Source organism: Rhinopithecus bieti, unplaced genomic scaffold, assembly GCF_001698545.2.
Source record: "Rhinopithecus bieti isolate Rb0 unplaced genomic scaffold, ASM169854v2 scaffold_3878, whole genome shotgun sequence".
In the NCBI taxonomy this organism is placed as follows: Eukaryota; Metazoa; Chordata; class Mammalia; order Primates; family Cercopithecidae; genus Rhinopithecus; species Rhinopithecus bieti.
The window spans coordinates 4,959,489-4,976,329 of NW_016805059.1; the positions used below are offsets into that span (position 1 = coordinate 4,959,489).

General features: G+C 40.7%; 1 protein-coding gene across 2 annotated transcripts in view; it reads right to left on the reverse strand.

The window, feature by feature from the left end:
• The window catches only part of MND1 (meiotic nuclear divisions 1), a 77,056-nt gene extending 60,713 nt beyond the window's left edge, over window positions 1–16,343 (reverse strand). The window contains exons 1-4 of one of the 2 annotated variants that reach the window (XM_017871036.1): window positions 16,248–16,343; window positions 10,159–10,224; window positions 4,543–4,600; window positions 1,324–1,472 (exon numbers count right to left, since the gene is read on the reverse strand). Coding sequence is in view for 1 of the 2 variants with exons in the window: in XM_017871035.1 (XP_017726524.1) it covers window positions 1,324–1,472; window positions 4,543–4,600; window positions 10,159–10,182 (231 nt within the window). In the remaining variant the exon portion in view is untranslated. Of the gene's footprint in view, window positions 1–1,323; window positions 1,473–4,542; window positions 4,601–10,158; window positions 10,225–15,491; window positions 15,825–16,247 lie in introns of those variants that run through there. The other variant, XM_017871035.1, reaches the window with a different exon arrangement.
• Window positions 16,344–16,841: the final 498 nt, after the last annotated feature.

A 16,841-nucleotide genomic window follows, 5' to 3' on the forward strand; every position in this document is an offset into this window, starting at 1 on the left:
GCCTCCCGGGTTCCTGCCATTCTCCTGGCTCAGCCTCCTGGGTAGCTGGGACTACAGGCGCCGCCACCTCCCCCGGCTAGTTTTTTGTAATTTTTAGTAGAGACGGGGTTTCACCGTGTTAGCCAGGATGGTCTCGATCTCCTGACCTCGTGATCCGCCCGTCTCGGCCTCCCAAAGTGCTGGGATTACAGGCTTGAGCCACCGCGCCCGGCCTACACATGTATTAGAATGGCTAAAATACAAAACACTGACAACACCAAATCCTGGCAATGATGTGAACCAATAGTAACTCTTACCCACCGTAGTTGGGAATGCAAAAACAGATACTTTGGCAGTTTCCTAGAAAGTAAACATAAACTTACCATACAATCCAGCAATCATGCTCCTTGGTACTAAATGTGTTGAAAATTTATGTGTACATAAAACCTACACACGAATGTTTATGGCAGCTTTATTTGTAACTGCCCAAACTTGGATGTGACCCAGATGTTCCTCAATAGCTCAATGGATAAACAAACTGTGGTATAATCATATGATGAAATATTATTCAGCAATAAAAAGAAATGAGCCATCAAGCCACTAATAGACATGGAGAAACCTCAAATGCATATTGTTAAGTGAAGGAAGCCAATCTGAAAAGGTTACACACTATATGATTCCAACTATATGGAAAAGGTGAAACTATAGAGACAGTAAAAAGATCAGTGGTTGCTAGAGTTTCAGGAGAAGGAAGGAATGAATAGGTGGGGAACAGCAGATTTTTAGGGCAGTGAAACTATTCTGTACAATACTATAATTGTGGATACACATCATCGTGCATTTGTCAAAACTCACATAATATATAACACCAAGAATGAACCCTAATGTAAGCTATGGAATTTAGTTAATAATAAATCAATATTGGCTCAATTGTGACAAACTTATTACACTAGCACAGGATGTCAATAATAGGGGAAACTGTGTGCATGGTGAGGGAGGAAGGGCATGTTTGGGAACTCTCTGTACTTTTCCATCAATGTTTTTCTGTAAGTCTAAAACTGCTCCCAAAAAACCATCTATTGATAAAGAGAAAATTAAAAAACAATAAAACAGCAACAACAAAATAATACCTTGACATATATTCCCGTATGTCATCCCAAGATGAAAATTAAAACGTTCTAAGTTCCTCATATTGTTTAGGAGAAAGAGATGTTGATTATCTTTAGACTTTCAGTCAAATAATGCATATCAAAAATTTAAAAGTAACTGCTAAACGAAAAGAGGATGAAGTAAAACAACTCCTGTTATAAAGCAAATCTATTCCTTTTAACTGTGGCAGCTTACCTGAGATTCCAGAACCTCCAACTTACGTTTCCTTGCATGAAGAGCTTTACTTGGAAAAGCCCAATAATAATTAGAAGTTCCGATCCTCTCACAGTCAACCATACCATCATCAACTAAGCTCTGAAGGACTTCTTTTACTGACATAGCAGCTAAGAGACAATTTTTAAAGACTGTATGTTAAAAAAAACCATAAATAAAATAAAAGGACAAATAACCGGGGAAACATTTGCAAAACATATGACAAATCAAGAATTAAAAAGTTAATAAATAATAAGCTCTTAAAAATAACAATATGCACAACAAAAAATTGCCTAAGGAAACATTTCCTAGAATATATCCCCATCCTTAAGCAAAGCATAACTTATATAGGAGCTTAGGGGAAAACAGGTCATATACAGGATTAAGAATAGGACCTGAGTTCTAATCCTAACTCTTAGCAGTAACACTGGATGACTCTAGGGCAAACTGTCCTTTATGCCTAATTTTTAAAACCTATTAGATATGATCATTTCCATACCAACTTTGGTGCACAGCGGTAATGTCAATAAAATGTTACTTGTGAGAAGCCTTTGAAAAAGTAAAACAGAACTACAGAAATGCAAGTTTTCTCCCCAATAGATTATGTACTAATCGAAGATACTCCATCAGTGCTTCGTAAGTAATTTTAATAGTGTTAACGCTCATAGTCTGTTGCTATATGGTATCTTTTCCTTTTCTAAATAATGTTTCTTTTTTAAAAAAGATGTTGGGTAATTTGGCTATCATCTTATACTGCAGAAAAAAATTGTCAATAACTGGGAGGGAAAACGGTAAGAAAAAAGAATCTAGTTAATACAAATTTTTAAAATAAATTTTTCCATCTTGTAGACGGTATTGAATTTTGTTTTTGATCCTTCAAGATACAGTTGAGATTCCATTACCTACAATTTGTCTGGGGATATTAGGACACTGGTGTAATTAAAACTGTATAGTTGACCCTTGAACAGTACAGGTTTGAACTGTATGGGTCCAGTTACACGTGGATTTTCTGTCACCCGAGACAGCAACACCACTTCCTCCTCCTCCTCAGCCTACTCAACGTAAGATGACAAGGACGAAGACCTTTATGATGATCCACTGCCACTTAATGAATAGTAAATACATGGTATGGCTTCCCGTCAACAGCAGGCTATCAGTAGTTAAGTTTTGGGGGAGTCAAAAGTTACATGCAGATTTTCAATTGTGTGGGGGATTGGTATCCCAATCTTGAACAACATAGGTGTTGTTCAAAGGTCAACTGTGTATTTAAACTTAAGAAATCTGCCTATCTTTAAGAAGTAGCAGAACCAGGCCGGGCGCGGTGGCTCAAGCCTGTAATCCCAGCACTTTGGGAGGCCGAGACGGGCGGATCACGAGGTCAGGAGATCGAGACCATCCTGGCTAACACTGTGAAACCCCATCTCTACTAAAAAATACAAAAAAAAAAACTAGCCGGGCGAGGTGGCGGGCGCCTGTAGTCCCAGCTACTCGGGAGGCTGAGGCAGGAGAATGGCGTGAACCCGGGAGGCGGAGCTTGCAGTGAGCTGAGATCCAGCCACTGCACTCCAGCCCCAGGGACAGAGTGAGACTCCGTCTCAAAAAAATAAAAATAAAAATAAAATAAATAAATAAAATAGAAGTAGCAGAACCAATTGTTCACTGATGACTGTAAAGACAGAATAACTGTGTGGTGTACATAAAAGTGTGAGGGACTCTCCAAAGTGCTGGGATTACAGGCTTGAGCCACCGCGCCCGGCCGAGGTTTTTTCATTTTGAAACAACATAACAAAAGACACAGAAAAAATACATCAATGTGCATCTATAAAATATGCATCGTGGCTCATGCCTATAATCCCAGCACTTTGGGAGGCCGAAGCAGGTAGATCACTTGAGATCAGGGGTTTGAGACCAGCCTGGCCAACATGGCAAATCCCCATCTCTACTAAAAAATACAAAGGTTAGCTGGGCATGGTGGCAGGCATTTGTAATCCCAGCTACTTATGAGGCTGAAGCCAGAGAATTGCTTGAACCTGAGAGGCAGAGGTTGCAGTGTGCCAGGACTGCACCACTGCACTCCAGCCTGGATGACAGAGTAGACTCTGTCTCAAAAAAATAAACAAATAAATAAAATTAAAATAAAATGAAATATGCATGGCCAATATATGAGAAAAATGTTCAACCACATTAATAACTGAAGAAATAAAAAATAAAGCAATAAGACATGACTACCCAATTAAAAACACTAAAAAAATACAATAAAGAATTCAAGGAAATGGGTACTCTCAGTATGGGTGGAGAAATGTGGCAATCTGTATCTAAAACTATAGATTTATACATATCTTTTTTTTTTTTTTTTTGAGACAGAGTCTTGCTCTGTCCCCAGGTGTGATCTCGGTTCACTGCAAGCTCTGCCTCCCAGGTTCACGCCATTCTCCTGCCTCAGCCTCCTGAGTAGCTAGGACTACAGATGCCTGCCACCATGCCGGGCTAATTTTTTTATTTTTATTTTTAGTGGAGACGGGGTTTCACCGTGTTAGGCAGGATGGTCTCAATCTCCTGACCCTGTGATCCGCCTGCCGTGGCCTCCCAGAGTGCTGGGATTACAGGCGTGAGCCACCGCACCCAGCCTGATTTATACATATCTTTCATAGGGAAATTCCACCTTATAAATACAGCCAAACAAAATAATAATAGATACATAAAAGGATGCCTGTCAATACATTGTTTTCGATAGCAAAAAAATTGGAAACCAGTCTAATAACTGGATTTTTATTTTAAAGACAGGATTTTGCTATGCTGCCTAGCTGGCCTGAAGCAATCCTCCCACTTCAGCCTCCAGAGTGGCTGGGACCTCAAGGTGTGTGTGCTACCACCCAGCTTATCAACTAGATTTTTAAAAGTAATTTTTTATTGCAATGGGATGCTATACAATCATTTATGTTATAAAAGGATATTTAATGACAGGGATATACATTCAAAATGTAATATACAGGATGTATTATACAGAAAAATAAAGGACAACACGACAGTGGTTATCTTTGGATGGTAGGTAACTGGTGGTAATTTCTTTGTCTCTAGAAATTTAGGTTTTCCATAAAGTGAAAGACTGTTGCAGAAAAGATGACTTAATGAATATTAAGATATTTCCCAAAACATCCCAGTATATTTCCCAAAACATTCCAGTATAATTTTGGTACTTACTAATGCCTTTCTCTTTGGGAGCAATCTTCTCCAAGTCTTTTAATTGAAACACATCCTTCTGTTTAAAAGGGTTTTAAAGAAAATGAAAAGCACGTGTTTATTTTCTACTATATATATTATCTTTTTAAAAAACTTTTATTATGGGTACATAATAGTTGTATACATTTACAGGGTATGTGTGATATTTTGATACAAGTATACAATGTGCTATGATCAAATTGTGGTAATTAGGGTATCCATCCCTTCAAACACTGATCATTTCTTTGTGTTAGGAACATTCCAATTCCACTTTTAGTATTTTAAAATATACAATATATTATTGTTAACTATAGTCGCCCTATCGTGTTCTACTACATATTTATATATACATCATAATTTTATGTTCATGAAAAATTGTATTTAAAAAATTGGCCTGGAAATGAACAGTATAATAGAATCAAGCATTTTAGAGCTTGTAAGAAACTCTTTGATTATCTCATTCAATACCCTCAATAGAACTTAAAATGAAGAGATTTTTGCATACATATACAATTTTTTTTTTTGAGACATGGTCTCACTCTATCACCTAGATGGGAGTGCAGTGGCACGATCATGGCTCACTGCAGCCTTGACCTCCAGGGCTCAAGCAATCCTCCCACTTCAGCCTCCTGAGTAGCTGGGACTACAGACACACACCACCATGCCTGGCTAATTTTAAAAAAATTTTTTAGAGACAGGGTGTCACCATTTTGCCCAGGCTGGTCTTGAACTTCTGGGCTCAAGCAATCCTCCCATCTCAGCCTCCCAAAGTGCTAGGATTACAGAGATGAGCCACCATGCTTGGCCAGTAGCATACAAAATTATTTAAAGTTCTTGGAGATCAGAACATAAAGAACAATCTTCCCACTTAAGTATAAAAACTAGTTATAGGCCAGTCACAGTGTCTCCTGTCTGTAATCCCAGCATTTTGGGAGGACTGCTTGAGCCTAAGAGCTGGAGACTGGCCTGTGTAACATATTGAGACCACTCTCCCACCACATCTCTACAAAATCAAAAAATTAGCTGGGTGTAGTGGTGCATGCCTGTAGTCCTAGATACGTGGGAGGCTGAGGTGGGAGAATCGCTTGAGCCTGGGAGGTTGAGGCTGCAGTAAGCTATGACTGTGCCACTATACTCCAGCCTGAGTAAGAGTATAGAGTGAGATTCTGTTTCAAAAAACAAAACAAAACAAAACAGAAAACAATATCAAAAAAACACCAACCTAGTTATACTGGATCACTTGGTAACAGGAGCGAATTACCTTCTCTGATACTTTGGTTTTAAGAAAACACAGACAGTGCTTTGCTTAACATGTATGACACCGTACAGGTTTAGCAGTTCTAACTAAAAGCAAAACAGGCAACTGTCAGGTTTCGTGGAAGGGGTTTCGTGGAAGAGCTATACCTAAACAATAGGGAAATTATACAATTCATGGCTGCCTATCAATCATTCACATATACATGTTGCATGTCCACCATATGGAAAGGAAAACATTAAGGGAAGATATGCGTGTTGAATATTTAAATCTTACGACCAGAAAAAAAAGAAAAAAACCTGTCTAGAATATTATTTTCTACTGCTAATAAGCCTTGGTTGAAGTGGTGAAAAGAACTTGCATAACAAAAGTTAAATCATTTGAAAAAACTAAAGTATGTAGTAATTAGAACAGAAATATTGTGGCTGGGCATGGTGGCTCACGCCCCTGTAATCCCAGCACTTTGGGAGGCTGAGGCGGGTGGATCCTTTGAGCTCAGGAGTTTGAGACCAGCATGGCCAATATGGCAAAACCCTGTTTCTACTAAACATACAAAAATTAGCTGGGCGTTATGGCGGGCACCCGAGTAATCCCAGGTACTCGGGAGGCTGAGGCACAAGAATCGCTTGAACTTGAGAGGTGGAGGCTGCAGTAAGCCAAGATCACACCACTGCACTCCAGCCTGGGCAACAGAGAGAGACTCAGTCTCAAAACAAAACAACAACAAAAATCCCAGAAATATTTTGATTATTGTTACGAAAAATTTGGGATACAGTTCTTCCAAAATAAACTTGAAAAGGCTACTGCACTTGGAAATTATACTTCATAAAAATGTAAAACTTCTGCTCATCCAAGGGCACTGGAAAGAAAAAAAAGCAGTTTTTTTCCAATTCTGTGAAGAAACTCATTGGTAGCTTAGTGGGGATGGCATTGAATCTATAAATTACCTTGGGCAGTATGGCCATTTTCACGATATTGATTCTTCCTATCCATGAGCATGGTATGTGCTTCCATTTGTTTGTGTTCTCTTTTATTTCACTGAGCAGTGGTTTGTAGTTCTCCTTGAAGAGGTCCTTTACATCCCTTGTAAGTTAGATTCCTAGGTATTTTATTCTCTTTGAAGCAATTGTGAATGGAAGTTCATTCCTGATTTGGCTCTCTGTTTGTCTGTTACTGGTGTATAAGAATGCTTGTGATTTTTGCACATTAATTTTGTATCCTGAGACTTTGCTGAAGTTGCTTATCAGCTTAAGGAGATTTTGGGCTGAGACAATGGGGTTTTCTAAATATACAATCATGTCATCTGCAAACAGGGACAATTTGACTTCTTCTTTTCCTAACTGAATACGCTTTATTTCTTTCTCTTGCCTGACTGCCCTAGCCAGAACTTCCAACACTATGTTGAATAGGAGTGGTGAGAGAGGGCATCCCTGTCTTGTGCCAGTTTTGAAAGGGAATGCTTCCAGTTTTTGCCCATTCAGTATGATATTGGCTGTGGGTTTGTCAAAAATAGCTCTTATTATTCTGAGATACGTTCCATCAATACCGAATTTATTGAGAGTTTTTAGCATGAAAGGCCATTGAATTTTGTCAAAGGCCTTTTCTGCATCTATTGAGATAATCATGTGGTTTTTGCCTTTGGTTCTGTTTATATGCTGGATTACGTGTATTGATTTGCATATGTTGAACCCCCCCCCCTTTTTTTTTTTTTAAGACAGGGTCTCATTCTGTTACCTGGGCTAGAGTGCCTGAGTGACAGAGTGTGATCACGGCTCACTACCAACTTCAAACTCTTGGGCTCAACAGATCCTCCTGCCTTGGTCTCCCAAAATATTGGAATTACAGGTGTGAGCTGTGGCATCTGGCCCTAGATAACATTTCATAAAGCACTTACGACCTGGGCATTGTTTAATATATTATCTTATTTAATCCCCATACCAACACTGTGAGCTGGGTAAAATTATCATCTTCTTTGAGAGAATAAGAAACAGACAGAGAGAGGTCAAGAACCTTGCTTAAAGGTCACAAAGCTATTGAGTTAAACAGGTTCCAGATGCAAACTTTCAATTATTGAGCTACACTGTTCTCATGTTCTTCCTAAGTGCAACAGGCAAATAATTTATTACATTAGCAGCTCCAAAACACACACACATGCACGTATATATCCATCCATACATGATCATGTCTATGCCTCTTTTTCTCCATTTACATATTTATTTTAATTATCTGGGCATACGCATGGCCATTCCAGAGATCTGTGTGCCAGTGGAAAGCTACTCATTTGTTTGCTGAAGTAATTTTTTAAAAAGCTCAACACATTTATTGGTGGCCTATTTTGTGCCTCAAATAGTCCCTGATGGTTCTTACTCTCTTTCTGAGTTGTCATTATTATCAATGACTATGTTTTTAAAAGATTTCCAAACCCTTGCAGACAGCCCACTTATGATTAGAGGCAATATAGTATGTGCTGCTTCATTAGTTGATTTTCTAATTTGATTAAAAAGGTAGTATTTGTTCACTGTAGGTAACAAAGAGTGTAAAACAAAATCCACCTGTATCCTACCATTGTTAATATTTGTCATCATGCATTGTTTTTTATATTTTATATTTTCTACTTAACATTAAATTATAAGCATTTTCCCATGACATTAGTCTTGAAAAGGGGGCTGCTATTGACATCTAAAGAAAGTCAAATTCTGTAACAAATCCTTGAGTAGCCATATTTGATTTTGTTGGAATTTTTACTTGCCACTTGCAACAACGAAATTAGAATCCAGATTCCTGAATCTGAATTCCAGAATCCATACTTTTCACTCTGCACCATTATTGTTGATTTGCTTTGAGATGTTGAAGCAAATCGAATATTTATCAACTTTTGACATTAGTCTGGATCCTGGATATACCATATCCCATTCATGAGAGAACAAATTAAATGGCCTCCATTACTTTTGCCAAATATCTTAAACTTTTCAATTCCATCAAAAAACTGATAGACTAAATAAATGAGCAGCAACTGATTAGGCTATAATGAAAAAAAGAAACAGGAATATATGAAATGAATCGATCAGTACAATTAATTCCCAGCTTCATGGAAAACCTCACTAATTACTAACTTCCTTAAACTGCTGATCCTCAGAGTTTTTCATGTTTTGGTGTTACTGAGGACAAGGTTTAAAATTTTCAGTTAGAAACTGTCAATTTTATATTAGAGATAATTAACAATATTGTAAAATGACAAAATAATTTTCCCAACACTCTCCTCAGCTTTCTACTGTCTTGTAGGAATTAAACCTACTTTTCTTGCTGAGACCACAGGAAAACTATTTCCACTCAGCAGAATAATTGCCGTAATTTCCATATAGAGACTTCACCAATTTATCTCCCTAACCATATCATCATCATCATCATATGATATCCTGTTCTGAACTGCCAATGACTTTTAAGAGTAAGATTATACTTAGTGGGCAAATCCCCAGTGTATTTAGCTTTTTTTTTTTTTTTTTTTTTTTTCTAAGAATCTGCCTTAAAGTGAAAAGGGATTTTATCACTTTAATATTCAATTTTACCACTTTTCCCCATCTTCACATTTGTATACGATGAAAATAGCCAGTAGACTGGGGCCAACTAGGCTATGCAGGTCCTGCCAAGCCATATCATATGGTTTGAAGTTAGTGTGTTTTAGGTGAAAGATTTATGTGGCCTTTAACCTGAAGACAAAGAAAAGCCTTCCAGTAACAGGGTAAAGCCATGAGACAGGAGGCTCTAGAGCCAGGTACCTGGGTTTGAACTCTGGCTCTGTCATCATCAAGGAGATGAAACTTTAAACATATTTCCTGTTGGTGGCAGGTACAAATATCTGGAATAAATTAAGGAGGCCTGTGTACCATCAACTATGTGTTACACATTAGACAGACTTAAAATGCAAAGACATAGTATTTGGTACTCCCTCTGAAATCAAATGATCCTCCCTGGTTTGAATCCTGGAACTATGGCTTCTATTGTTTGAGATCCAGGACTGGTTGGCACCTAGGCAGCACTCAGGAGATGTGGGCTTTCGTCATTATTATTTTTCAGGCAGAAAGGGGAGACAATCAAATATATGCATCAGAAGATTCTGGTGCCAGTATACAGGACTGCTTGGGTGAAAGAGACTCTACCAATAGTGGGATATGTTTTTTCAACTCCATAACTCACAGGAGCCACAAATATTTGCAGAATCTTACCCATTCTTCAAGAAATTGATCAGTATTGATGTCTTACAAAGAAGGGACAGTTAACATTGGATGACATATACTTAAGATGAAAATTACACAAAATTATAAGTGTTAAAGAAAATGACTTACTGTTTCAAAAAATATTTCCATCATGCGAGTTCTCTTTTCTTCTGCACTCAGTCCTTTTTTCTTTGACTAAAGCACAAAAATTAAAAGTAAACAATGCTTTTAAACACATTTTGAAAACAACTGGATTTGCAACATTATTTGAAATTTTATGCATGGACTTATCTGATACCAACAGACCTAAAGACTCATTTTAATTACTATCTGCCAACCACTGTGGTAGGTGCTGCCAAGGTAGTAACTATAAATTGAGATAGAGCCTGGCATTTTGTAGAAATTCAGTATTTATAAAGTGAACCAATGATAAGCCACTGTATGGACCTTCCAAAGGCTTACAATCTCTTACAGAAAATAAATAGATGTAACTATTTATAGCTAATGAACAGCTACATGCACCAAGTGCTACATAAATACCCAGAACAGAATGAATTCCACCATGCAGAGGAAGAAGGGTTACCTAAGAAGGACAGAGATTAAAAGGATTTTGGCAAATTGAGAAATGGTGAGAAGCACATCTTGGGGAGACCACACACAGGTACAATGCTATGGAAGTACATGGAATTCTCCAGAAGGATAAGCAATGGGAGATAATTATTGTATGAAGTATGTATGGGGAGTGGCAGATGGGATGACAAAGGTGTGGGGTCAGGTTATGGAAAGCTGACTGTCCAGCTGAGAGTGGACTTCATTCTAGACAATGAGGAGTTGCTGAGTAATTTCTAAAGCAGACAAGTGACAAGATTAGAGTTGCATTTTAGTAAGTTAATTATAGCAGCAATGTGGACGACAAGAGGGAAGGAGGAAAGGCCTATTCAAGTAGAAAATGGAAGCCTACTCGGGTTATTCTTCTGTAATACTCTTTAGCCAATTTGAAATTAAGACAATATGTAGCTGAAATATATGTTAATAATAAATTTTACAATATGTTGTATATAGAATATATAAAGCTAAATCCTAAGTTAGAAGAGAAAGGAGCCAAATTTCCTCCAACCCAAAGGTTTACAGAAAAAAAAAAAAAAGAGTGAGAACTATCATCTCCAGTTCTCTAATAAAAAATTCCACAGTAATATTTCTAATGTGATCTGCATCTTTCTCAAACATTGTAGGGGATTATAAAGGAACATAAATTGTTTGCTTAAACAGCAGACATGAGGCCGGGCGCGGTGGCTCAAGCCTGTAATCCCAGCACTTTGGGAGGCCGAGACGGGCGGATCACGAGGTCAGGAGATCGAGACCATCCTGGCTAACACGGTGAAACCCTGTCTCTACTAAAAAAATACAAAAAAAAAAAAACTAGCCGGGCGAGGTGGCGGGCGCTTGTAGTCCCAGCTACTCGGGAGGCTGAGGCAGAAGAATGGCGTGAACCCGGGAGGCAGAGCTTGCAGTGAGCCGAGATCGCGCCACTGTACTCCAGCCTGGGCGACAGAGCGAGACTCTGTCTCAAAAAAAAAAAAAAAAAAAAAAAAAAAAAAAAAAAAAAACCACAGTTAAAGACTGCCCCATCCAACCAAAAACATCATCAGAAAATGTGAGTTTACATAAGTGAAGACAGTGATTTGGAATTGCCATTCTGGCTACATACTAGAGTGAGTGAGTCTTAATCTTATAAAACCTAGAAACCCACTAACTTGGCTGGGCGGTGGCTCACACCTATAATCCCAGCACTTTGGGAGGCTTAGGCTGGAGGATCACTTGAGGCCAGGAGTTTTAGACCAGCCTGGGCAATAAAGCAAGACACTGTCTCAAAACAAAACAAAACAAAACAAAACAAAAGCCCACAAAAAAAAAAAAAGAAAGAAAGAAAGAAAGAAAAACAGTGCACTAACTCATTCCCACAGGAAAAAAATGATCAGGTATTTCTTGATGAGTAATATGGGTAAATAAATAGCTTAAAGTTTGTATTTTTCTCTTCTTCCTCAGTCCACTCTCAAACACTGTTTTGCTGCAGGGTTTGGCTACTGACCCCATCTCCTAATATCTTATCTTTGATCTCATCTGCTTTCATGGTTTTAATTAACACTCATGCTGAGATCTCATATCTTTACATTCACCCCTGGGTGTGCTCCTGAGCTTCAGTCTCATGCATCTACCCGCCTACTGGACAAAATTCAACTCAGTCTAAACTCAACTCTTCCTCTCTCATACCTACTCCCCACAAACTTGCTGTTCTAGACCTTGAGTCTCAGATACTACCTCGTGACCCAAGCCAGAGGCCTGACAGTCATCCTAGGTACCTTCATCTCTCTTTTCTCACATCCAACCAATCACCAAGTTTTGCCAGTTTCAGCATTTAATTACTTCTCTTATCTGTCCTGTCTGTTCTATCTCTACTACCACTGCCTCATTCAGGCCTTCATCATCTGTCTCCTGCAATATACCTCCAGTCCCCCAACCACACTTTGACTCACCCTCTATGTTCACATTCTGCACTGGGAAAACATAAATATGACCATGTCCCTCCCTTGCTCAAAACCCTCCAGTGGCTCCCAGACATCCAGGCGTATCTGAGTACCCCAGTATGATATACAAAGCCCTTTATCACCTAACCCCAGCCTACCTTTTACAGTCTCTTCCACCACACCCCACCTCAAATCTTGCCGTTAACAGCATGGAAACCTAAGCAACTTGAGTTGTAACACAAAAACTACTTGCAATTATCTACTCGAAGAATGCTCTCATTTCGGTCCTTAAAAAAATGTTGTTCCTCCACCTAGAACACCCTCACCTCTCGCCTACTCAAAACTCCAAAACATCTCCCAAGGCTTAATTTAGGTGCTCTCCCTCCAGAACTTTCCTGAGTTCACAGGCTAAGCCTGTATTCCCAGAACACACCTTCGTCAAATCACTTACTACATTGAAAAGATGTTTACTTGTCTCTCCCAGCACACTGAAAAACTTCTTCAGAACATGAACTGCCTTTGCCTTTCCAGGGCTTAGTGCCAAGTTAGACAGGGGAGACATAAAGCTCTTAATTTTAGGACCATGTATCTAAAGTCCCCAGCTTTAAAATTTGAGGCTGCTCAGGCTCCTAAGCCCCCCGACACCTACCATACTCCCATAGATATAACGGGTGAATTAATCATAGTGAATTCAGTGACACCATGTATTGCCTGGCTTGGAGAGATAAATCAGAGAAGTCTCAGGTAGGCAAACTCCAGGAACCCGTACAGACCTGCTCACTAAACCTAGGGCTGAGAGCCAGGGTCCAGGACTGCTCTATCTGCCTCCCTTCATTCTTGCCTCTGCAGTATCTGATAAATCAAGCATGAAATTCATAACAGTTAGAAGACTCCTTCAACATATTTTTCTAGTCCAACAGGTCCTAAACTGCCATACGTTAGAATTAGCTCAGTTTTTAAAAAATACTGATGCCCAGGCTCACGTCGAATGAACGGAATCAAAATCTCTGGAATGGGACTTGGGCAACATATTTTTAAAATCCTCCAATATATTTTTAAAATCCTCTCCAACATATTTTTAAATTGTGCCCCAGGGTTGAGAACCCTACTTTTGTCAGCCCAGAATCTGAAGGCCATGTCAAGGGCGCTGCAGGGCAGTGGGAATCCCTTAAGAACTTCAGTCTGTGGCTGCATTAGCAGAAAGCAGATCCCGAAGTGTTAGGAGACTCCTAACATTTTGATATTCTAAACAGCTCCTTGCACTCCACAAGAATCTGCCCCCCAGAGGCAGGCAATGAGGAGAATCTAGTGTCCTGAGGTACCCAGTTTTAGGAAAGCTCTCAACACTCAGCTCAGCAGCTGTGAAAGTTACTTAGGAGTTGTGGATGAGCTCTATCATCCATTTCCATTGTTTTCAGCCTGATTTATTCATCAGTCTCTTTTATGACTAGAAATAATTTCTATTATTAACCACAGTAGGAGTATCATACCCAGAATTAAAATAACTAATGTAAAAAGATGCCATATCAATATTCATATTTAGAAACTTCTCAAAAAAATCAATGAGGATTTATTTAATATTTAATTAAGACTAGGAAAAACCTGATAGTGTAAGTTAGAGATGCATTCAAATTAGTAGTAAGTCAGGAGACTCAAAACCTGACTCAAGGACTATGAAGCTTTCTGGTCTGGAAGTATTTTAATTTCTCTCTTATTATATATTATCTATTTTTTATTTTTCTCTATATGGCCGGGCGCGGTTTGCTTCATATCTTATATCCAGCACCTCTTCGTGAGCGCGAGATGGCCGATCACGAGGTCAGGAGATCGCGAGACCCATCCTGCTAAACACTTTTGTTATATATATCCTCCTTTTCTCCTATCTTATATATATATTATATTATACAAAATCTACCGGTATATGTTTTTTATTTGGGGCGAGCGCCTGTATGTCCCAGCTAGCTCGGGATGCTGAGGCAGGAGAATGGCGTAAATCCAGGAGGTGGGCTTGCAGTGAGCTGAGATGGCGCGGCCAGCTGCACCTCAGCGCTGGGTGACGAGAGTGAGACTCCGCCTCAAAAAAAAAATCGATGTTATCTTGAGGAACGCTTCTCCAATAAGTTATGGAATTCCTACAGCCAGCCCTACTCATCAATTACAATAAAATTATGAAGAATTATTAAGTAGATGTCACTGCTGCTCTCAGAGTTCAGGACTGCACTTCTCCAATTTCAAAAATTGCCTGAACTCTATTTACTTAGGATGCCTAACCAAATGAAAACAGTTTCTAATTCATAATCAATCAAAAGTTTACCTTTGACCAACACTAAACTTATGTCTTGATCACGTATTAAAAAATAGGAAGTCCACATCTTATCAAAAGCTTTAATTTTTTAAAAGGATTCTCTATTATCAGAGATAAGCTTCTGAAGAGTTAACACATTTAGTATTAGAAGGTGATTCATGTGTAAAGAGAGAGAGATTAAGTAAAAGGACAAAGCGCGTTTGAGCTGCACAGTTCTCCAAGTCAGTTATACGAGGTCAGCAACCCTGTAGAGAAAAATGGTAACACTGAAGGGCACTGCTAACAGATTTAACTGTAGTCCTGTTTGGCTTCTTAGAGCACTTTACGCCCAGGTGGCTGGGTTGTTAGTTTAACCACAAAGAAGCCGTTATCATTTATAACTACATCTGGACAAGTATCTTCAAATAAATAGCATACAACTAGATCCTGGTGTCCCACCCCGCCCCCCTTAGCTCGGCAACATTTAACAGCCATTTAAGTAAATGAAGATATTAAAATCTTAGATCCATTTAACTAGATGTTGATTCTTCGCCAACTGAAGCAGAAAAAACGGCATGAAACTTTGAAGGTTTATGAAAATGATTTGATGGGCAGAAAGACGTTAAGCTCACAAAGCCGATCTGCAGTCTTACCAGGACTTAACCGATCATGACAGACAAGGAAGCCTTATTCAGTGCAGAGGGTCCTTAAAAAAGCATCAGCGCCCTACACAACCAGCAGCGCCCAGCACAGGAGCAGCGACTCCTGCCCTTTGGCAGAAACCGGGGCATTTTCACAGAAATCGACTAATTGGCACAAAGTGAAGATCCGTTAGGTAACTCGAAACTGAGAAGTTCTGGAATGTGCTCTACGTATTACAACACAGAAAACCACTCAATTGTGACAAACCAGGAGGGCGCTTTGGGATCCCCGCAGTCCCTCCCGCCCACTTGCGCTTTCTCTCCCCGTTCTTAATGGGGGGCTACACCACGCGTGGCCGTGGCTGGAGGCGTAGGGAGCCCAGGTTCTCAAGGGATTCGTGGTCTTTTAGATAAATCGGGGTTGGTGAGGTTCTCGGGTCACGTTCGCGAACGCTTCCCGCGTTCTAACCTAACCCGCCCGAACGGGCCCTGGGGACAGACGGTGGGTGCAGCCGGCCGGCAGGCCGCGGACGCCCCCGCGCCTCGGAACTCCGGACGGGAGCGGCGGGGAACGACGCCGAGTGCGGAATGGCCGCGGCGGGGCCGGGCAGGGCCTGGCCTCTCCACTGTGAGGCCGAGAGCCGGGCGACCGCTCCCGCGGCCCAGCATGGCGGTCAACGCCAGACCGGGATCCACACGCCAACGAGGGGCGGCGAAGCCCACACACTAGGGAGGAAGAAGACGCGGGACCACAGCCTCAGTCCTTACCATGGCGCGAGCCCCGGGGCTTCAGCTGGCTGGGCCTGCGCGTGGGGCGGGGGGCGAGGGGCGGGGCAGACCAGGGCGCGTTTGATTTTGGCGCCGCGGACACCGCGGGGGCGGAGCAGCGAGACCGAGACCGTGGGGGAGGAGGCCGGTCCTCTGACGCGCGGCCCGCAGCGACCCCTAGCGGCCCATCCGAACAGCCGGCGGGGGAAGGGACGCGGGCCTGGGGCCGGGGCTGGGGGAGCGGGGCCGGGGCTGGGGGAGCTTGTCCGCGTCTCACCGGACCGGTTACAGAGCTGCCTCCGTCTCCTCGGTATTCTGTGAAAGTGACTTTTTTTTTTTTTAAGGACATCTTGCCTTTGCTTTTACTGCGTTTTCTTGGTGCCGCAGAGATCTGGCCTAAGTTTGGATTTAAAAAATAGAGGCGTTTTAGGCTGCTGAGGAAGTAAACGCTTCCTCCATCCTTGCGGATTTGTCTCGTCTGGGGCGGACTAGATTCCTTTCTTCTAATCTGTCTTCTAATCTGACCTCTCATCTTCTCCCCCAGCCGCTACCCACTGCTTTCCAGCTTTTCAAATCCTGCGTATGTCTGTTTTT